Genomic DNA, 23,283 nt, shown 5'->3' with positions numbered 1-23,283 from the left:
AGCAAAAGGAGAGAGAGAGAGCAAAAGGAGAGAGAGAGAGCAAAAGGAGAGAGAGAGAGAGCAAAAGGAGAGAGAGAGAGAGCAAAAGGAGAGAGAGAGAGAGCAAGGAGAGAGAGAGAGAGCAAGGAGAGAGAGAGAGAGCAAGGAGAGAGAGAGAGAGCAAGGAGAGAGAGAGAGAGCAAGGAGAGAGAGAGAGAGCAAGGAGAGAGAGAGAGAGCAAGGAGAGAGAGAGAGAGCAAGGAGAGAGAGAGCAAGGAGAGAGAGAGCGAGCAAGGAGAGAGAGAGCGAGCAAGGAGAGAGAGAGCGAGCAAGGAGAGAGAGCGAGCAAGGAGAGAGAGCGAGCAAGGAGAGAGAACAGAGAGAAAGAGAAAGGCGAGAAGAGAAAGGCGAGAAGAGAAAGGCGAGAAGAGAAAGGCGAGAAGAGAAAGGCGAGAAGAGAAAGGAGAGAAGAGAAAGGAGAGAAGAGAAAGGAGAGAAGAGAAAGGAGAGAAGAGAAAGGAGAGAAGAGAAAGGAGAGAAGAGAAAGGAGAGAAGAGAAAGGAGAGAAGAGAAAGAGCAAAATGAGAAAATCTGTGAACTGGGAGAAAAGGAAGGGTGTACACATGTATGAAGGCAAGCAGGTTAGATAGGGATGAAGACAAGTAATAGAGAAGTACAGGAAGTAAACAAACTGGATAGATCCCAAACCAATTACAAGTTATGCAGATGAAGAATAGGTATAGAAGAATAGGGGGGAGAGGGTCCAAGGACCGAAAGGAAAGAATACGAGATAATAAGAGTGAGTCACTGACACTAATCAAGAATGTACAGTGACAAATGGAAATCAAAACAGGTGTGAGACAACACAAGAAGAAATTAACAAAAGAAATTCAAGCAAGGAGGACACTATAGAAAGTATGAAAAGAGGGAGTGTGAGACTAAGATGACTAAGTAGTGAGTAAGCAGGCAAGCCCAGTGCAAGGAAGGTGAGAAAGTTGGAAGAAAAGCAAGCTTGCCCGTTGTGAGGAAGGTAATCAAAGTGTGAGAACAACAGTGAAGGAAGTTTTGGGAAGATGAAGCAGTGGGTGAGAAAAGCTGCTAGTCCAGCAGGAGATCAAGAAATGACAGGCAGAGACCCTCTCAGAAGGGTAAGGAGCCTGCAAAGTATGAAACCATGGGAGCAAGATTACAATGGTGGCCAGTTTAAGGAAGGCAAGCAGAGGATGAGACAATACATGAGACCAGTACAAGAACAGTAAATCAGTGATGATTCATTTAGGGCAAATCAAGGAGAGTCAAATGAGGGTGAGAAACAGCGAGGAACGTGAAAAACAAGTGGCCAAAGAGAGAGTCCATTGCGAGGAAAGTTAGCAACAAGTTGGCTTGAGACACAGGTTAGTGTCGGAAGGTGAGCAAGGGCAAGACAGCTTGAAAATGCTGCTCGAGGAAGATAAGCAACACATGGTCCTGGGAGATAGGTCAGTGTAAATTAAGGTGAGCAACAAACAAGCCTAGGAGAGAGGCGGCGGAAAGGGAGCCACAGAAGGGCCTGGGAGGGACGCCAGTATAAAGAACATGAGATGGAGGTGAGCTTGAGAAGGAATGTTCGCTTTACCTGCACAGTGATCAGTTTCTTCTCCTTGGGTTTCTTGTCTGGCCAGTCCTCCCCAAAACAGAAGAAGATCTCGTAAGGGGGTGCAGTGCTGGTCTGCCCTTTTTGACACATGATGAGCTCTATAACCCCAAAGAGAAGCAGACTTAGGGAAAACTAATAGACACTTCTTTCCATATCACACTGACAAGGACCAGAGTCAGACCGGCTCTCCTGCAGATGATATAGAATGCAGCGCTTCGAATAGCTTAATCCCGATCACACTCATACAAGTCCCGCCAGCCGCAATGGGATTGGCTTCCATAAGGGACCATTGCGCAAAAACTCCACCGCCATCCAGAGATTTCTTTGCGTTGACCTGCTTTAACTACAACAGCAAAGTAATTTAGTTGAAAAAGGCCCCTGTTTTTCTGAATACAATGCGTCTCTGATGATCCTGCTCAACCCCATAGATCTGAAGCATACCTGCTACTTTTCCTATCGGAAAACATGCAAATACTGCCAGCAACAAAAAAAGGGAGTAAAAGTACTCCCAACAAAATAGGAAACCAACAGGCACTTTGGAGCCTACCTACTGCCCACCTAGATCCCTAAAAATATGTGATCAATGGTACCAGCAAAGCAGAAGCATGGAAAAGTAAAAATGGATCTTTCATTCACATGAAGACATATATGTAACAAAAATATACATTTTAGAGTTACACTATATATGTTGCACACCTAAATGATACTCATATATGGAAAAGGAATTCCGATATTCCGCCCTAAAAATCATCTTATTTTCATTGTCAAATAAGATTTTGGAAAATACTCCAACTTCCCAAACTTTTGCGGGCTGATAAGAAATCCTATACTTAGCCTTGGCAGCACACACCATAGGCACGATAGTGATTGGGCCCACTGATTTTTGTACAATTTCTTCATTTAAGGTCAGGCATCCACAGTGTGAGCGCAGCAGTTCCGTTTCCCTTTGCACACTGTGTGAGCTTGTTCTTATTTTAGGACGTGTCTCTGGACAGCCATAGTGACACTAGACCACAATAACCAGAGCTTCCTTCACAAAGCGCATGCTGCGCCAACAGACCCCTGACATGCTCCATTTGCAAGGTAGCCCTCCTCATTTGTGGCAGTGGTATGGAATCCCAGGGTGTCCTGTGTTCACCATGTCCTACTGCATAAAGCTGGTGTACGCAGTTGTGAACAAATGGAGTGGCCAGTAATTGAGTTTGTGATGGCATCCTCTTCCTTTTTATGTCCTTTGATTGAATGGGGTCTGGTCACCTGGCTGTGAGGGACATGAAACCCTGCAAGTGCGTCTGTTTGTTTGGGTATGTAAAATAGCCTGGGCCACTTGGCAGGCAGAACCTGTCCGTAGATCTTATGTGTTTCTTGCTTGAGTGTATTGCCCTACCCCACTATTTGAAAGGGTAGGTTTGAAAATAACCATGAGTCTACTCTATGACCCTTATGCCTTCAGTGGGACATTAACACTCGTTTTCAACTACAGCAGAGCCCCAACCCTCATGTGCTCAAACCCCGCTTTATTCTGAAGCCTCTGACACAATAGGGAAGTTGAGAACCCAAATCACAATACGTCAGCACAGTGTTTTATGCAGATTTAAGGCCCTTTATAACATGTTCGATTGACAGTCCTCCCACGGTGCCCCTATCCATCACAAAGGGTTTCAGAATGATGGGAAGCATGAACCAAGGCATGCCTGTTTGTACTGAATGGATCCTTAATGGTGTTCATAGACTTGTCTGTACATTCTTAAAGGTTGTGTGGCCCCACTGCCCAGAGACTATCATGTCCTACTGTATTACCATGAATAAGAATCCTCTGTTTCAAACTTAGGATTCACTTAGTCTGTTAAAATGTGCATTAACTATCAATGCACAGTCAGATATGCCCAATAAGTGCATGATGGTAATGCAGACCACAACTTGCATTCCTCAATCATTGAATCTTGGCTGTCTGATGGACTCCTTCTGGCCATATGAGCTGCATACCACTCCGCCCCACATTTTCTGACTCGTTAGGTTCACATTGAGCCCGGAAGGTGTTACTCAAATCCATTTGAATTTGTTTTATGTCACAAGCTACTGGCAGTACATCTGAGTTTCACCACATTGATGTAGTGCCTGCGTTTTATTGTTCCACTCCCTTTTATTTGCACCATCTCAACAAGTACTTATTGTTCTACTTTTGATCCATTGCAAACATTTATTTAGAGGAGGGCAGTAATTACTTCCATGTACTATGAAACTCTTGTATGCTAAGTTTAGATTATTGGGGGCTGGCAAGAGTGGACTGTCAGCCAGAACACATTCTCCATGTCTTCAGTTGATCAACTGTAGTTTCCAGCTACTACTACTTGGGACTTAATGCTCTCCTACCCTATCTGATCCCTTTAGACTGATCAAGAATGGGCACCTGGCCTACAGAAGGCAAGGTGAAGCGATTTGGTGAATTTTTTATGTGCTTCTTACAGACTTAACTGCATCCAAATGCAGGTGATACCAACATAAACTAATAAAGACATGAGGTGAAGCCCCAACTCTGGTAGGGACTGGGGTAACCTGGAATACAAAAACTGAAGAAATAGTCCCTCCAGGAATGAAATGTTATTTAAGACAACAATTTCTTGGTGGTGCTGAGCAGGATCAATCAATCAATCAATCCTTTACATTGCCCATACCTTTATGTCTATCAAAATTATAGACCAAAATAGTAACGGTCAGCACAGGGTTGAGCACCAAGATATTTCACGCCACATCTGTTGCCATATAAACCAACTTGTAGACCATTAGAATGAATAGATCGTCCAACTAGTTACGCATTACCTCATCTGAAAACAAGCACCAAAGTCAGAACTCTCCAGGGTTCACCAGTGCAATACACTCAACTTCTGCACACAATTCTTGGCACTACTTTCCCTTCGACCGAGACCTCTATAACTGCATCCATTTTAGAGTCACGGAATAGTGAATGTCCAGACCCCCTCTGTCCCATCTTTTATGCCATATATATTCATTTTAAAAGGGAATCCTCAGAAAACTACAAACGTGGCAATTTTCTTCCCATTACCATGAAGCTTTCCTTTTATGCCTTAATGATACGCAGCTATTGCCCCATTGTGTACCTATGTTCCTTTCGATTTCCTAATTCTTAGAACATTTCCAGCTTGTCTCAAAGATTGCATCTCAATCCTTGTCAATCTGTGTTCTGCCTCAGCATGTGAACGAGCCGCCTGCTAGCTCTTTGGGAAGATGCTCTTAAAGCAGCAAATTAAGGTGATATGGCCCACATCCATTTATTTCCTCCAGCCAACTTGAACATGGTTGAGCTTGAAATCATTCTTCACAGAGGTCAGACCATGGCATATGTACCCCTGATTCCATTCTCATCTTAACTTTTTAAACAGATCAACTCATTCCTCAAAACACTACCTCTCCTCTCTTCCTATCATGCCATTAATCCCCCTTTCTTCTAACCATTTGTTCCCCATTTCATCACTCCCACGGTTTTTCTCTCCATGGCTTTCACTCTATAAGATCTCTAGAAGTTGCCTTCCTTCACCATTCACTACCTTAAAGTCTACCATTTTCATGCCACACCTCTCCATTCTTTCGCAGATCTCTCCCACTTGATTCTTTTTTTTTTATTTGTTTATTTATAAAGTTTACACATGAGTAATCAAACAATCAGAACAAAAAATACTCCGTAAAAATACACAGAATAACAGAATATAATATATACATAACTTGCACTAAATCAGTAAATACGCAGAAAGTCATCCCACACCTTTCCGTACAACCTCAACTTCCCTTGCCGCTTGTAAGCCATCCTTTCCATGGATGCAAGGGCAGACATCCCCTCAACCCAATCATCAAGAGAAGGCGCATTTCGTGACTTCCAGCCCCTGAACTCTCACCAAAACAAAACATAATCTCCCACTTGATTCTGCATCTCTCCTACCCTTTATTTACCAGTATTTCTTCACCTCTCACTCCCTTGGACCTTTCTCCATAAATTTCTTCACTGCAATTCTCTCCTTTCTTCTATTCCTTACTTTCACCCTCCATTAACTTTTCTCCTATGGATGCCACCCTACTCCCAGCACTCCCTCTCCAAACCTTAATGCTGCCTCCACTCCCACACATCCACCTTCTCCCCACCCCAAAATCCTTCCTCTGTCCCTCTCTCCCGAGGAGTTCTCTTCCTTCTGCACTCCTCCCTACATCTCCTCCACTTCCCACTTCATTAGTCTATTTCACAGGAAAAGCCCCACCCCCTGCTTAGTGGTCTTACCATTCAGAAAGGTCTCCAGGCTGAAGAGCTTGGTCCTGGTCTCCCTCTCGATGGGGTTGGGACCCAGGCGCTGCTCAGCACAGGGTCCAGACCAGAACACCTTGCACTGGCACAGTCGGATGGCATAGATATCTTGGCCCTGGAGCTCCAGGATGAGGCCACGGTCCATGACATCCAGCAAGTGATTAGTGTAGAAGCGTTGCTTCTCATTTGGAATGTTGTCTGTGCTGGGGAACCGCACCTGCTCCAGCGTCATGGGCCCGAAGAGCTCCACCTGGTCCGGAGTAGGCTCCAGATTACTGTAGAAGAGTCGGCAGCCATGGGGGTTACTGACCGTCAGCGAGCCTGCCGTCCTCCCCCGGTACAGAAATTTGATTTCAAGGTCAGTCACTAAGGAACAAAAGACAATGGCTGATAAGTATGCCTCAGGACCTGAATGCAGAAACACAGCTTGTCATGTAGTGAAGCAAGAAACTTCAAGTGACGTCACATCAGCACAATTTGGCTCTACCTTTGTCCTATGTGCATTATAAAAGTCAGACGACTCTCTCTCTGTCTTAAGAGTGAAGGCGTTTATTCAATTCTAAAGTTTTAGAGGCCACACCTGAGGGCTCCAATGAATAGCAGGTGATGGTTGCCAAAGTTAGTGGATGCAAGACGAAGGAAAGGCCTGTAACAATGTCGAAGGTCACCAGGCACACAACAGAACCCAATGGTAAAGGCTCACTAATTATCAGAGCTTGTGCAGCCGGGGGGGGGGGGGGGTGTTTGGCAGGCAGAGCAGAGGGGGAAATCTTGGAAGCAGCCTTTACAGGCAGGTAGAGCATCCATTCCAAGATTGTTGATTGGCTAAAGCGCTGTGAGAAGAAAAAAGGATAAGCACAAATGCAGGATTCTGATGAGGTTAGAGTCTGGATTCCACACATCCAAACAGAAGAAAACATGCCGGGTGGGGGTGGGCTGGGGTGGACATGGCCTTTAACTGCCCGCCAGCCCGAGCTAAAGCAGGCCCGAGCAAAGCATCCACAGGGTGCGAAAGGCCTTCACAATTTTTCATTGGGAGATCTGTACTGCTAGTGCTGCCGGTACCCCGATGAATAAGAAAAGAAAAAGATGGCCGCCGCCATATGGAAAAGGGACCAAGTCCCTTTTCCATGTCTATGGTGGCCATACGTGAGGAGCTCTGTGTCTGAAGCGTAATGCTCCAGTCCGCAGGTAAGAGGAGGAGGTGGGGAGGCCGCAGGGAGATACTCCCTGTGGCCTCCCCACAATAAAAAAAAAGGGGGAAAAACAGGTGGCTGGGACAGTGGGCAGGGATTGTGTATTCTCACCCGCTGTTCCAGCCACATGATTGGCTGAGCGACCTTCCCCGCGTGCAAACGTAAAGTATTAATTCAACACCATCAGTGTGTCACCGGTTTCTTCTTTACAACACGTTTTAAAGGTATATGTATATAGGTACAGTATCAGTTACACACTTCCCTATACATGCCCGGTTGGATTCTCCATTGGGCAGGCTTATAAAATGTAAAAGGATATGCTGTTTTCATGGACATTTCTTGGATTGGAACTGAATTTAGAATAATCAGCATTTTGTTGAATTGCAGGGGCCTGTCCCTGATATCCCATCACCTGGCATGACGGGAGGAATTAAAGGCTTCAAACTAGCAGCATTGGGTCCCTAGATTACCCATGAAAGGCCAGTGTCCATTGTGATGAGCAGAGGAGACAGTTAAAAGGAGTCACCCAAGCCAGAGAGCAGAGGATCAGCCTCGCTGGTGATGGATAGTCAAGGAGTTTGCGGTGGCTAACATTTGCTGTGAGTAAAAGAAACCAATGCAATTCAAATGACTGAAAAATGTTATGCATATTGGCATGGTGAGAAAGAATGAGTGGTTTGCTTGGAGAGTTGCAGTGAGTCCCCTGGAGACCAAGGAATGGATGGAAAAAAGCTGCAGGAGCCTGCCAACCAAGTGTTTGCAATGGCTGTCAAGCCTCTAAAACATGATGTGCGTCTTCAGAGGACGTATTTGAAGTTGCAAGGGCCACAGGACGGATCCTGTTCCACAGAAGCACACCAAGCATAAAGATACTACTGACAAACAGCCCGGACTCCAGGTGCAAAGAATGCTGGACAGTATATTGCAACCCGACTGCCCTGGTTGCCACTTCTACTCCTTATGGCTCACACATTAGCCTGGTACTTTGTTCCCTTCTTTGGCTCCCTGTGGCTAAAAGGATTATGTTTAAATCCCTTTGTTAGGTCCACCCCGCATACTATCACCAGGGAGCGAATTTCCTTCAAGACAAGTTTCTGACATATGTTCTGAGCCAATTTCTCCATTCTGGTGAGGCGTGCTTGTTGGAATTCCTAAATTTCACCTATGGGGGGTTAGGGGGGGGGAGTCAAGCCTTCTCTGTTGCAGGCGGCAAATTATGGAATTAATTGGCCATTGCACTTAGGCGTACTGTGAATCATTTGCAATTTCGACGCTTGTTCAAAACCCTGCTATTCAAGTTCCTGTCCCACCTAGCATGCTCATCTAGTCTTAGCGCCAAGATGCCTTTGGGTGAACGTGCGCGGTACAAGTGTAATTAACATAACATATTTATGGAGCCAGGCATACTGGAGGATAAATGCATCTGCGCAATACATCTGGGAGAACACTAAGGGCACACTTAACTGGACCACCTGCAATGATGCAAGTCGGATTGCCGAGTTGTGATGAGTGAGGCCCTCTCATTGCTTTCTGGATTATTAACAGAGATGCGAGTGCAACAATTCCCCCTGAAAGGTAGCACAATTTACAGGGGTAACCCTTAACTGTACTGGGGTACCCCTTGCATGGCCGAGTTGCCATTTAGGACAAACTACTTAGCATACTGCTGCCTTTGCAAGAACACATTGTAGCTCCTGTTTATCATCATTTTGCTACTCCTCTATTCTTAGTCTGCATGGGCTTTTGATGGGCAGGAAACAGCTGCTCGGACAATTTGCGTGCTCTGCCAGAGCTAGCAGAACACCACAAAATGCCTGTAGTCTATTTTTAGCACAGGCTGCATTCCATTTGGTACAGAGCTCTTTGCCGTGTTTTGAGATTTTAAAACTACATAGAATAACATTTACAAGTGTATTCCGCTAATGGTCATTTGCACCTTATATTTAAATACTATCTTCATTTAGTGCCTGGCCACATCTATGTGCGATTATATATGCATGAAAAAGGCTTTCGCAGTGCTATAGTGATTAGAGAAGTCTTGCCTAATTGTGAAGCGCTTGTTAGGTACAGGAAGGTGCTAGGTCCTCTCCAACACCCTTCTTCTACCTTTGCAGGAACAGGGCAACAAACATACAAAAGACATGTCTCGTCCTGCAATGGCCGGATCAGATGCTACAAGGATGCCCCTAAATCTACACGATGCAGATTTTAGAGAGATGATCTGCTATACCTCAATGATACATCCATTGTACAGTTGTTGTATTTGAGTATCCTTCAGAATATGAAAAAAGTCTAGGGAAAATGGACTGCAGTACCTTTCAGGGGAAGGGGAGACATGGCAAATGTGCACGATTACTCGCTTGTAGGAAGGTAGCGCGGCCACACAGCTGAAAGGCACTTCTGTTAGTATTTTGTCCTTTGTAGACAACATGGAAAGAAGCTCTGACCTATATAGTTTGATTCTGGGTTTCATTGCAAGCGTTAAAGGGCAGCAGGAAGCTGGGCAGGTTGAACACATTGATGCCTTCTTTTAAGGCTGGCCTTCTTTTAAGACTGCCTGGGTATCAGTTACTGCTTCCCTCATGGGGGTCATTGCTCTCAAGGTTCAACCCACCTCCAAGAATCTCAGCCATGTTGAACTGGGGGTACATTAGCAGATATGTTGGCCTACCTACTTGGCATGAGTAGCCAAGTGAAAGCTCCACCACCTTGGAAGAGGGGCCACAAGTGTGCATTCTTGCTGCTTCACATCTTGTGCATGGTGTTGTTAACTAGGTGATGTAAAGCCAGGGATAGCAAAAGCGTCCGCATCTGGATTGCCATGGACTGTGGTGGTTAAACCATTGCAAAGCTATTGAGTCTAAGAAAAGCCTACTGATGAGAAGGAAATAGGCCAAGAGTCATGGCATGCACAGCCCACTTGATTAAACTGGAGGATAGCTCAGGGGCAACGCGCTCGCCTTGGAAACAAGACGACATGGAGCAAAACACAGTTTTGATCTCCAGGTCCCCGCTTAGAAACCTCTGGGTATTAAGCGTGTTATAAATAACCAATTCCAATAACTGTCCTGGGTATGGGGGAGCCACTTGGCTCTGTGTGACTCCTATTGGGGCTCTCTCAATCCTGGAAGCTCAATCTTAGGAACTACTCCCAATTTCTAGGGTTGCCCCTTAACCCTTCTCTTAACAGAACCTCCTCTTTGCTGGGTCAACGGTTGGATGGAAGATCCCGAACCAAGAATATGCCAATCTGATCCTCTTGCTTTGCGCTTGTATTCATTAGAGGCGACTGGCAATAGTTGGTCAAAGTGAACAGGTGCAGCTGTGCACCTTGAAGCAGGTTGTTGAGGGGGAGGAGGCTTTACAGAATATGCACAAACCTATACAGCAATTAACCCGATTTTGGTCCTGAAACACACCACATGGTTATGCAGACACGATAAATCACAAGACCAAAGTTGAAAACTTTGTAAATGTCACCTGAACTCTAATATTGCATGGAAAAACTATAAACCTTCCGACACATAGGTACAATTGTTCCCTTACAGGCCTAAAGGTAATGAGGGATTTCAACTGCTTGCTTTGCAGGTTTCACTGTATAATTAACGTGGCCCTTGTTTCCGCTTATGGGTCATCCAAATATCCATTCAGGATTATCACAAGTCACAGTGTCGCCAACAGTGATGGAAAAGGGTGCTGGCTGTCGTAGACCTGCCCTCTGATGGAAGAAATGGGAGCCTCTGTGGAAACTACTCCCATTAGAGAATGAACAAGGTACAATGCTGAAAAAGTCAAATACAAAATCTCAAACTAAATACATTTCCAAAAAGGCAGAATAAACAAAAACAATGACTTTTAAAACTAACATCAGGTGGCTTAGTGAAAGGGGAGGAGTGGTGAGGCAGACAGGAAAAGCATTGCTTGGTATGCGTTAGATGAGTGTAAATATGTACAAGGGGCTAACCCCCATTTAAGGAGATGTTGGTTTAAAAAAGTGCAGAAAGTGTAGCTTTAAGGAGGGTAAGGATTAGCTGAACTAGAATGTGCCTGAAAAAACAATACATGGCAGTTTTAGAATTTCTTTTAAATCATTACTTTTTATTGTCCTTATAAATGCTCTTTTTGTTTACATTATATCCTTTGGGATTCAACTTTGATTGAAGATTTACAGCTATTTTACTTAATATATGATCAGCCTTGATGTCTTGTGAGAAGATAAGATGTATGGAGCCAACAGACAGCTTTGAGGCTCAGTTAGGCAAGAAACCCCCCAGCAAATGGGAGAAAGGAGACTCGCCTTAAGATGACCTATCCTCCATATAAGCAACCGCCAACCACCACCACCACCACAATCACATTTCCAGATACTGCAGGGTGTTGAGATGTTAAGGAGGGCATGAAGTAAAATGTTAGTGCACAATGTATTAAGAAGGATAGGAGCCAACTCTGCGGTCCCCAAGACATTGAAAGGGGTCCTATACAATATGTACTCTTCATGTAACATGCACCTAAATCACCTCTAAGCACTTTGGCTTTAATATTGTGATACAGGATGGATGGTTACTGATGGAGGCTAAGCTTCACCATGGCAGTACAAGCTGCTTGTCATGTCCCTCAAGAAATTGATTGGTGAAAAAGGAGCACTCACCCACCCAGAAGAATATAATGCATATCACACTACTCTTTTCATGACTTCCAAGGTCCCTCATGGGTCACTATCAACATGGGTCAGCAGTCCTTGCTCATTCTAGCATACTGGTTTCCTTTTTCTCTCCATGAACTCTCGATCAGCTTTTTTCAGTTGCCCAGGGCTGCCCCTGCCTCACACCATCATCAGACTAGATGCAACAATCAATCTCCGTTAGGCTTGTGGGGGAAGGGTGGGACCAGCCCATTCTTTGGGGCCACAAGGGATCCTTGTCTGCAGGAAATGGGCTTGTGCTGCAATGTAGCTTTTTAAGGGTCGGAGCCAATGACCATGATGGTAGAAGGGTGGAAGGGGCTGGGCCACGATGGTGTTGAACTACATACCTTTGCCATGGTGGGCTACAAGGAAGTTCAGTGAGTTCAGCTAAGCTGCTGGTCGTTTTTCTTTTTTATCAATGTTGCTGGCACAGTGTTTCTTAAAATGCAGCATTTATATTGTATTTATACAAAAAAAGGACTCAGTATATAATTCAAAGAGTTCATTAAGAAAAGTCACGAAATTAATAAGATAATTAGGGCCACTTTTCATTTAGTGCTTGTGTCTTTTTGCCCCAGTTTGACTTTTGCAGAGGGGCCACAAGTATGCATGACTGATGTTTCAGCATGTTGTGCATGGTGTAGATAAGCAAGTGATGTGAACCTTGGGCTATGGAAAGGGTTTGCATCCTGCTTGCCGTTGACCAGGGAAGGAAAACCAATGGGGAGCTGTTGAGGGCACATCCTACTCTAAACAGGATAGTGTAGGAGCAGCTGCCTGCACATGCGCCTGATTTTTCCATCCTACTGTCCTGGGTTTAGGAGAGTGGCTTGACTCCTCATAGGCATCAATGGCAGGGCATTATACATTCTGGTAGCTTCATCTGAGTAACTATGATCATTTCTGGGGCTGCCCTTTTCCCCTTCTCTCAACAGAGCTTTCAGTTCTGCCAATGAGTAGTTCTTTGCAGGGAAGCACCATGTACCACAGTCAATCACTGGGATACGACAGGTGCTGATAGTTAGCACTGTTCTAGCTCGGCACCAGACATTACAACTACACTGTAATAAGTTATTTTAATTGAATAATGATGTAATTTTTTTATTAAAAGGTGAGTAGTAATGTCAGAACTAGACCTATTGTGTTCGCGAATACATCATCCGGGCAGTGATTGGCAAAGCATTGTGAAGTAGGTTTTTACAGATTTACAAATTGAGGCACGACGAGGATAAGCGATTTGCTCAGAATCACAAGATATTTTTGGACAGTTGCCAGAACGGAGGTCTTCACGCATTCAGATCAACTTAACAATCAGACCGGGTTGGTTTGCAGACTAGGCCCTTGTTATGTGTTATGTTATGGATTGACTTGACAGAAAGGAAGGTGGAAAATGCAGGTAGGATCTGGGTCTTGGGATGGGGACCATGTTGTGTGAAAGATGGCATGACACAGTTGGAAGATACATTTTCCCTTGACCATTCCACCTCCACTTTCAGAAGAAAGCAGAGGTGGAATGGTCAAATGAAAATATGTCCCTTAAAGAACCCAGGGGTGCGGTCTCTAAACAAGCAGAGTCTGAACACAATCACATTAATAGAATGCAAAAGAAATCCTCAGGCTGATCCAGAGGACAAAGCGTACTGAGGAAGCAAGGGCTATTCCAGAGACCATGCAGGCTCCCTGTGCCAAGAATGGACAAGACAATGGGCCTGGCATATCTATAGGTTGTTCTCCTAGATGTTTTTATGTGCCTTTGATGTGTTCAGGCAGAGGCTGTGTGTTCTTACCTTTATAAAAATGCTCAGATCGCAACTAGCCTATACCCAAAATAATGTGTGCAGGATTCAATGACATGCAGCGTTTGGTATGACTTAAATATGCAGAATGGAGTGGTTTTCCAACAAGAGGTGGCCAATGGCTTGTAGGCAAAAAAGCAAGCTTGGAATCAGCATGTTCTTGGGGACATACATGGAGGGAACCGTTGCCCCCACTATGGAAAGGAATAGGAGAGAACAACAGACAGGGATGCAGCTTCCTCACTTTTCGTATGGAGCAGTGGCTCAGTCACTCTATGCTGATCAGACACCTTAAATGGATTCAGAGGCAGATTGGACTAAAGGGAATTTGATGGCTCCAAGCAATACTGTTCAGGCATGTGAAGAGTCCCCAAAGTTCAGAACCCGGTCCCGGCTTTCCTATGAGGCCGCCAGGAAGGATCCTGAGCAGAAAGACAACATCAGCAAGTGCAGCACAGGATATCTTACGTGGAAGCATGTGCGGGCTGATGAGCAGGTCCGGGATGAACTGTGGTGCATTCACGAGAGGCAGGCCGACATCTGGGATACTCTCGATGGTTCCTGTCGGGATGAGTTCTGTCAGTTGAATGTGCCTGGCTGGCCCAGCCAGATTCTGTGATGGGTGCTCGCCTCGTGGAAGGTTCAGTGGGGGAGCAGGAGTGGGGACCACATTGGTCAGGTTCTCTGGAGGAAAGGGTCCATTGCAGCAAGAAATTCCAAAGGGCATTTCCTGCTTTGTGTAGTTGTACAGTGGGGGGTTATCTGCAACATGACCAGACATACAAAATAAACACAATTAGTCAATATTTCTGAAGACTTGAGGTTCCATCCATCCCCCCTTTCAAATCATCAATTCCCCCATCCGCCCTGTATTTCAGCCATCTCCCCACCCTGCCAAGTACTCAGACCTAACCACAAACCCGCCCAAACTGATGCCCATCGGTCTTCTCATCGATCAAACCATGTCCGTCCAACCTTGCAGCCAAATACCCACCAATCACTTTCTCCATCCATCTAGCCAAGCAGCTAAATATCCATTTGTCCATCCACCCATCCATCTATCCGTATATACTTCTAATCCACTCACCTGGACAGGCACCCATTCACTCACACAATGAATAATCAACCCTCCGAAAACTGTCTTTACAGCAACCCTCCCACCTCCCTCACTCACTCCCCCTATGTTTATAAATCCATGTAACCATCCTTCTAACTACCCTCCCACCCATGCATCCCTCAATCCACCCATGCTAATTACCCACCATAGCCCAACATGCATCCATGCAGTCCCCTAGTTATTTACTTGCAGGTACTTTTTTAGGCGTCACTGGGCTTGTAATGTGCTTCAGAATGCCAAGAAGAGGAGAGCAAAGGAACACAGGGAGAAAATATCCCTGGCTATTGCAGCTAAGCACAAGGACACATTCTGGTTCCTGTTGCAACCTTGTTGCTGGACTCTACTTGCTCTACCTGTTCCCCTGGCCACGAGGCGAACTATGATCAAGGCCTTGCCTCTGAAATGATTCTGGTTGAAAGAAGGCAGGGTGAGGTTTCTGGTTTCTATAAGGAATGTCCAGGCTGTTTTATGTGGGTTTTACATGGGTTGGTGAGCCTGCACAAGCCCTTGGAGCCTCATCACCAATAGAACATATATCATTTATACACAGCGTCATGAAGGGGAGTATTTCCACCAGTGTTTGACTTTCTAAGGATGGTAGACCAGTAATAATGTAAACAGAACTTTAGTTTATATACATGTTTAGTTATTTTTACGAGTTGCACCTGTTTAAAGAGGCTTCTTCATTAGTATGTATACGTTGTTGCAGTAATGCAAGCGCAACAAGATTATTATGCAGTTGAATTCCACTTTGTAGGTGAAGAGGACCATGGGAATGATAGGTATTTATAACGCGCTTAATACTTAGAGGTTTCTAAGTGCGGCACCAGGGATTGACCCCGTGGTGCTCTGTGACGTCTTCATTCCAAGGCGAGCACGTTGCCCCTGAGCTGTCCTCCCATGAATAGTTTTGTTAAGCAGATTCCTTTAGTCATAGCTAATGCAAAGTTAATATGTGAGAGTAGAGAACCCTCACATTTCATGCTGCATTTACTGGTAGTTTGTATAGGCTTGTTTTATCTACCACTAGTGATTTTGCCTTACAATCACTGAGCGATATACGTCATCATTCCATTCTATTCATGCACCTCAGGTAAGCATGTCAATTTGTCGGGGTTTTAGTACAGTCCCTTTTCAATGCAGAATATAAATAGAGTATTGCCTGCAAAAACTGGAGATGCGCCAAGTATTGCTCATTTAGGATGGATGGTGGTCACATGTGCACATTAACTATCAAGAGGGACAGAATGGAGCCCTAATGGACTGTCAAAGCCAAGTGGACCATTATGAGGCAGACACTGAGGTGTATGTTAACAGAACAAACTCATTAGGGATAGTTACAGGATGGGCAGAAATCATGAACATTTTACTTTACAATGGGTTATATGTTCTCCTTGAAGTTCAAACCAATGAAGTCTCTGGGTTCAACAAGAATCTTGGGATTCATAATCCTAAATCAAGGGATCTCTTCCCAAGACATATTCTCAGTTACTCTGTCTTCAGGATTGAGTGTCCCCCACACTTCCCTCATCTCCTGGCATTGTGGACTCAGATTTTCTGCTTCTAGTCCTCGTCTCCAAGGATACCTTCTTCCTGAGACTCCTGGGCACATGGTGCACTTTCCCGCAGGCCAAGGCAAAGGTTGATTATGGAAGCTGGTGATGTTAAACAGACTCCCTAAAGCAACCATCAGAAGGCAGGGAATCTGTCTCTCTAGATTTACTTAGTTGTTTTCATCACCTCCCAACACCCCATCCTCATCTACCTCCTCTTATTCATAACCGTAACAGTTTAGTGCCAAAGGGGACCTTAACTGCACCTAGTATTCTGTTCTCCCCACCTTGCTTTTCCTGCTCTACTTTCTGAGCGACCTCTGACACTTCACCACATGCTCAAATCTCCTCCCCCCTTACTTTCTCTCCAGATGCATTAGATTTGCCCGTTTGATCTCCTCCACTCTTATATGTCGCTTCTTAAAGCTTCTTCCTCTGTTCTCACCAAGGTTATTGCTCCTCTCCAACCCAACCTTTTAACACTCTCTTCCCATCCTTCCGCATTATTTTCTACCCTCCATCCTTAAGACTTTGTTTCTCCTCCGTTGATGGTCTCTCCTACCGATTGGTCGAAGTGTACAAAAACAAGTGGAACTATGTTCCCCGATGGCCTGTCCCTGCTCCCTACAAACCCCACCACCACGCACCATACAAACCCCTAAAAAAATGCACCTGCTATTTAAGGGAACATTCAGTGCAGTGCAAGTTTCAACTGCTTCCCACACTTATTTTAAAACAAAACCATTCCAGAATGGTTTCTTTTTAAATCGAAGTATAGGAACAGTAAATCTTAATTTTAAAAAAGGAGGACCACTGCTCCCAACCGCTCCTGCCCACTGCTCCTACCTTCATCTTAAGACCATCTGCCTCCTCTCTGCTGATGCTTTCTCCAACCTCCTTCATAGTACTCTCCCCCTCCTTAATAACCCTCACGACCTCCTGTTTAACTCTCCGTTCTTCCTACGCGTTCCACATGATGCTTTTCCCAACTCCCTCCTTAGCACTTTCCTCCACTTTAACAAGCCCTCTACTCTTCTCCTTTCTCTTTTAGCTACTTATCTCCAGCCTTCCTCCTCTGCCTCCTCAACCACCGCTGTCCCCTACAGTCTCTGCTCATCGCTTGCCACATACAAACTCCCACTTTGCTATTCATTAGCTCTGCCCTCCCGAACTCCCTTCCACCTCTTGACAAATGACCCATATATAGGCCTTGGGTTGAATGGCTCCATCCTCATTGTCTGTAGAGTCCATGTGACCTGTCTGAGCATGCTCAGTCACTGGGATACCTTGTAGTTCTAACCCTTGGGAGGAAGTCTTAAAAAAAAGACCATTCTGGAAGGAGTTTCAAGATGGCAGCTGTTCTCTCTGTTGGACATGCTGCAACTGCTACTTTATATCACTGCCTATTGTTAAAAGGTTCCTCCCCTGGAGTTTGGCTAAGCTGCCTTTTGCACACAGCACGTCATCAGGCGTTTAGCATTCCTTTTGAAGGGTGGGGAGACTAAAACCACTCCCCCCTACATGTGGCTCGGTGTTGGTGTTCTCTAGTTGATCGTGCATGCAGCTGTGAGTGACACATGAGCTTTCCCCTTTGCTGGTCCCTCCTCAGTGTGGGGATGAAGTAAAGTCTTCTCTCGGTGTCTGCCTGGGTGAAAGCTGTGCCTCCTGCCAGTTGGGGTATTACATGCAACGCAAGAGAAGTGCAAGTTCCCTTTGACCGTCCTCTTTTGGGGTATTGAAAAGCACGTCCATGTTATGCTCAGGTCCTCACCACAGTCTCCTTGCTGTAGAACCCTTAGTGCATTTCCAGTGTCTAGAGTTTACCATCTATGGATTAGTGGAATTATGGGAAATGTAGTCCTTCTCGGCATCAGCCAGGTCCAGATAACCTCTGGTGGAGTGACCAGGCTGGAGATTATAGTTTTCTGGGCCTCAGTTTGCATCAAGGACCTGCGGATGTCATTCCCAGGTCCATGTAACTATGACAGCAATGTCACTCTGTCACAGGGATTCAGCAGGTTATGGCTTTGGATTTTGAAACAAATAAAATGTGCATTTGTCAAATATTTGACAGGGAAGCTCTAGCAATCCCCACATGCTCTTGCACGGAATGAAGCAGGATGGTAGGGTCTACATGTGTCATACAAGTCTTGTACAGCGCGCTATTACTACACAGTTTGGCCGCTTGGTAAAGAAGAAGGGGCTTGTAGGCTTGGCTGAGTTGTTAAAAGGTCCTGGATATTGCTAGCAAAGATCAAAAGTTGGTATATCCAAAGGTTTCCAGGTGTTCCTGTTTTAGTCTTAGAAATCCAAGACTAAAATAATAGTCTCACCACTTGGCAGCTGAATAAGAGAATAGGCAGCCTCCTGCTCGCTCACCTGTACTTTATCAAACAAGTAGGTTGGAATTTGCAGACCCCATGGGACGGCATGGTTGCTAGAGGTAAAACATATTTCCTATGAAGATGGGGCCGATCCTATGATCAGCAGAGCTTAAAAATAGACTCTGACAGCAAGCAGCAACCAAAGTAGTGGGAAGATTGCTGTTGAGACACATACCCCACCTCCCCAGAATCAATGCTTCTGCATTTTGTATTGTGTACAGGCTGTCCATCTACTAGCTGGGTCTCCCCGAGTAGATATGGTTGGCAGAGTCCAATTGCGACAAACCCACTGTTAAGGTAGTCCAGGTTTTACAAGGGGAGGGATAAAAAGCAACTGTATGCTAAGTTTTCATAGTGAAAAAACGTTTTGTGCTGCTGGTACAATTTGTGGGAGGAGAGACAGTTCTCAATCAATGAGGATGCACAAGATGTTTTTACCTTTGTGGATGCTATAGGGCTAAGCTCCCCAATTGTTTAGCCAAAGATTTTCTGCCACCATCGCAATCGTTTCACAAGCAGCAGAGACGTCTAGCGGTACCAGAGCCGCTGTACGGACTTCCTCTAGGGCTCTTACTAGATCCTCTTTCAGCTCTACCAGCGTGGTCAATGTACTACCGACAGCCTGATCAGTCATAAAGCAAGGAAATGTTCCCCGCTGTAGAGTTGCAGGTGGCGAGTTCCCCTCTTTGGAATGAGTTAGCCTTTGTTTTTTTTTTAGTAGTGGAGTAAGACATACTTCAAGATATCTGTAATCAATCAATGTCAAAAACACACATTTTGACTAAGCAAGGGTGTACACATCTAATCCCTCAATCCCATTGTCTACATACTCCCCGCCTCTGCGCCCGATCTCTTAGTCCCTGGGTCCTTCACAATAATCAAGGTTGTCCTGCGATACCAATCTATGCTCTGGAGATATTATTAACCTGCATTAACGCAGAAAGCATCATTTAATCAGAGTACAGACACGTTTTCAGAGAGGCTCTAGAAAGAAACACCAGATTCCTGTATGACCCCTCCACACCTCCTGACCATTATAAAAACGAAGAAGGCTCTTCCTGTGAAGAAGACACAGGTTCATGTGCAGAGTACCTTACATCACCATCAGATCTCATCCTCCCTATTAGCCTAATGACGACCAATGGGCGAGCTTCTTGGAATTACAACCTGCAATAGCAGGCCAAGCGATACCCATCACAAACTATAGCTATAACCTATATATGGACTGGACTGGACAGAGCTATAAAGCAAACTGTTCAAAGAGACTACCCACATCTAAGTTGAGGTGTGCCGATCTGGGCACCAACAAGGGTTACTGGGGCAATTAGAGCCTGAGGGTTGGACCTCTTTGACCGAGAGTAATAGAAAGCTACCAGGAAAGGGAGCATTAAGCTTCCAGTTTGCAGAAAACGCAAACCAAAAACTATACAATGCAGATAACGACCCTTCACACATACCGTCAAAGCTGTGGGGTACCTACCCACTTGAACAAGGGGAAGCCATTACGTGTGCCCTTCTTCTAGCTGTTGCAACAGTACTTGTAATCTTCACCCAAATGGTGGGGATTTATTCATTAGACTATAAGCAAATATCCTCCCAGAAGAACTAAACAAAGACAACAGGAGAACTCACCAATCAAACGCAGGTTTGGCAACATCTGCTGGAGCTATTGGGAAAGAAAAGAGTCAAATTCTGATAAGCAGTGATCAATCACGTTTTGTTAAACATTATATATATATCTCATGTAGTAAATAAAAGGGGTAATCTGAGTCCATTGTAAAAAAACCCTACGGATACATGTTTTATGGTTTTTATTTAAACAGGCAGCTATTGGCAACGTCATTTGTGATGATGCAGATTGTTGTAACTAATTCAAAGGAAAGTCTTGTTTCTGAAAAAGACGCAGAGGTATTATGGATCCATTTCTGTAGATAACTGCTAACAGAAAATATATTTAAACTATAAAAAAATTGAATTTCTATAGAAATGCAAGTAAATCGCGAAACAATCACTCACTGTTCAACAAACAATTTTAAGGGTAAAATTGAAGGGCAAATGCCCAGACTAATTGCCCTTTTTTGCTATGTTCAAAGTTAACTCAATGATTGCATGGAGATGCAAGAGCCTTGCGCTTTAAGATGAGAATGATGTGAATGAGACATGCAGATTTGGAAGGAATTGAGTCATCTCTACAATGGGCACAAGTGCTGCCATTGGGCTGTCTCTTCCGGGATCCAGGATAAAGCAAAACAATGTCTCCCCGGCTACCAGATACAGGCAATCTGCACTCACTTATTTTAACGCATTCGGATTGCTTTAAACTATGTCACTATGCAGCTGCGTCGATGACGGGATTCAAACAGTGATACTTCTCCACACAACCAACTGATACTCTGATAGGGATCACTGTGAAACTCTGTGTTAAGAGTACACTCTACAGGAGATATTTAAGCACAACCTTTTCGGTTTAAAAGGTATGCACCCTTTACATTTTGCTTACAACATTTTTGGAAACAGGGCAATTTTCTATGTGTTCTTGATTAATCTTCTAGTAGACAAATGCTTAAGTGGTGTGTGAGAACAATAGCCCCTCCCTATCCCACCACAATCCCTCATTCCGCCCCACCCTGCTGGTGCCTAGGCAAAGGGCAGCTCCTGAGAAGCAACTCCATGCCCATGTTCGCTTGAGAAGCCTGCGGCTGTCAACCAGCAGCTACTAATAAGGTGGGCATAGTCCGGGTGAGAAGGACAGCAATTACTGCACTCCATCGGAACCCTACCACTCGTTACCCTATAAAAGCTAGCACACCCAGGTATGTCAGCTAGAAACTAATTTTGCAAACACCCATGTGCCCCAAGGGTTGTGGGTTCTTTATTTACTGCTGGGTCTCTAATGTAGGCATTTTTTTCCCACTAGCCAGGTCTCCCAAATCTGTGCGCTTTAGATCAGCAGTTGAATTCTCGAACTTGGGTGTTTTTTTCTGCCTGCCAGGTCTCTCAAATCAGTGGGTCTTTTTACCTGCTGTTACATCTAGAAGTACGTCTATAGCTGATGCACTTCGAGGGTCTCACCATTTGCCATTTTTTTTCCTACACTTCTAGGTGTTATCCCCTCCAGCACTGTTCAGCTCCGAGTACCTCTCCACTACAGCTGTATTACAGTTCTGGGCTTTTCTACCATCTTATGATTTCTACATTTCTAGCTGATCTTACACAACACAGTGTCCCAATTTCTTAAGGGCCCCCATATTCCTCTAGTAGCTCAGGTCCAGGTCCTCATCCCTAGACTGTTTTATCCCACTCTGGGTGTCTCTCCGACTGCTGTTTCTCCAACTCATGTTAGTCCACCATAGCGTGCATTCAGTAAACTCCTCCCAGCCCTGTCCCATTCGAACCTTCCCCCAACCCACTCTGCAACCTGACAGACACCGAACGAGCCACACTCATCCCCACCCCCTCCACCCAAAAGTAATATACAGACAACAGAATCCACCAAGAAAAGCAATTTTCTTTTAAAAAAGGATCCCCAAACTAAACAAGCAAAAACATTTTAAAAAACTTAAACAACCCCAACACAAACTCGGAAAAAGTGTCAGAGGTGGGCAAGGGCCCATACGACCCAAAACACAACATAAACTTCAAAAAGTAAGAAAACTTTAAGAGAGCGGAATATGCCACGCCACAGAACAGGACGATGCAAGAGATAACTTGAAGAAAGGTTAAACAAAATGGAACCGCAACAGGCCATCAAATACCAACACAGTGAGGGAGTACACACTGATGAGTACTGCAGAAAACAGAACACACTGAAACACAAGACAAAAATAATTATACCCAACACCATACCTAGCTACAGACAACTCTAGGGTAGCAAACACCTGTCGGAAGTATTAGATACATCAACAGAACACCAGCACCATGCAGGAAAAAAGCAGAAACATACAGGAGAAAAATGGGGAATTACACCATCACCCCATACATCACCAGAACCCAAGGGAATCTACAGCAACAGTAACTAGACACAGAAAAGGAGCCAGAAAAATGTATGGACCCAAAACGAAACCTAGCCGATCTACTCAATGATGAATCAGAGCCAACAAAAAACATCCCACATCATGAAAATAATGAGGAATCCATTCCGGCACCGCACAGACAGACTAGTGAAAGAAGAAAGCAGGTCAGTATTAAAGGGGTTGTTCAGTCAGACATGTTATTGATCCAATCGCTTGGGCATGCATTTTAGATCACACATCGAACGTTCTTAAAAATAAATTCCAATGCAACTTACCTGAGTTTTTCTCACTTTAACACATGCAAAGACGAATGGTCGGGTACCGCCATCTTGTGCTAATCATATTCGTTGACCCTAAGTTCAAGTGCCCTTGCGGCACTAATTCAGATCACCCGCCCCCAGCGCTGACATCACGAGACATCCACAAAGAGCTCCATCTATTTTAATGACGTTAGTGGGCCGCGTAGCCAAATGTACCAGATCATCACCAACCATAACATGATCTAACTCAGAACCAGCAACATACATGTTTTGCGTCTTTAGTAGCTGTGTGTTTTTTCTTTAAACAAAAATTACCAAAACAACAATAGTCGGGAGCATAATAAGTACTTTTA

The 23,283-nt window shown here is 44.8% G+C and overlaps 1 protein-coding gene across 3 annotated transcripts in view; it reads right to left on the bottom strand.

Moving 5' to 3' along the window:
- The window catches only part of IRF5 (interferon regulatory factor 5), a 215,697-nt gene that overhangs the window by 7,779 nt on the left and 184,635 nt on the right, over window positions 1–23,283 (bottom strand). For all 3 annotated transcript variants that reach the window (XM_069629551.1, XM_069629549.1, XM_069629550.1), the window contains 4 exons: window positions 20,290–20,323; window positions 14,072–14,365; window positions 5,904–6,293; window positions 1,595–1,713 (listed from right to left, as the gene is read on the bottom strand). In XM_069629551.1, the coding sequence (XP_069485652.1) occupies window positions 1,595–1,713; window positions 5,904–6,293; window positions 14,072–14,365; window positions 20,290–20,323 (837 nt within the window). The remainder of the gene's footprint in view (window positions 1–1,594; window positions 1,714–5,903; window positions 6,294–14,071; window positions 14,366–20,289; window positions 20,324–23,283) is intronic.

This window comes from Ambystoma mexicanum, chromosome 12 (genome assembly GCF_040938575.1).
Source record: "Ambystoma mexicanum isolate Mex_15411 chromosome 12, UKY_AmexF1_1, whole genome shotgun sequence".
Taxonomy (NCBI): domain Eukaryota; kingdom Metazoa; phylum Chordata; class Amphibia; order Caudata; family Ambystomatidae; genus Ambystoma; species Ambystoma mexicanum.
This window is presented reverse-complemented; position numbering and strand designations above follow the sequence as displayed.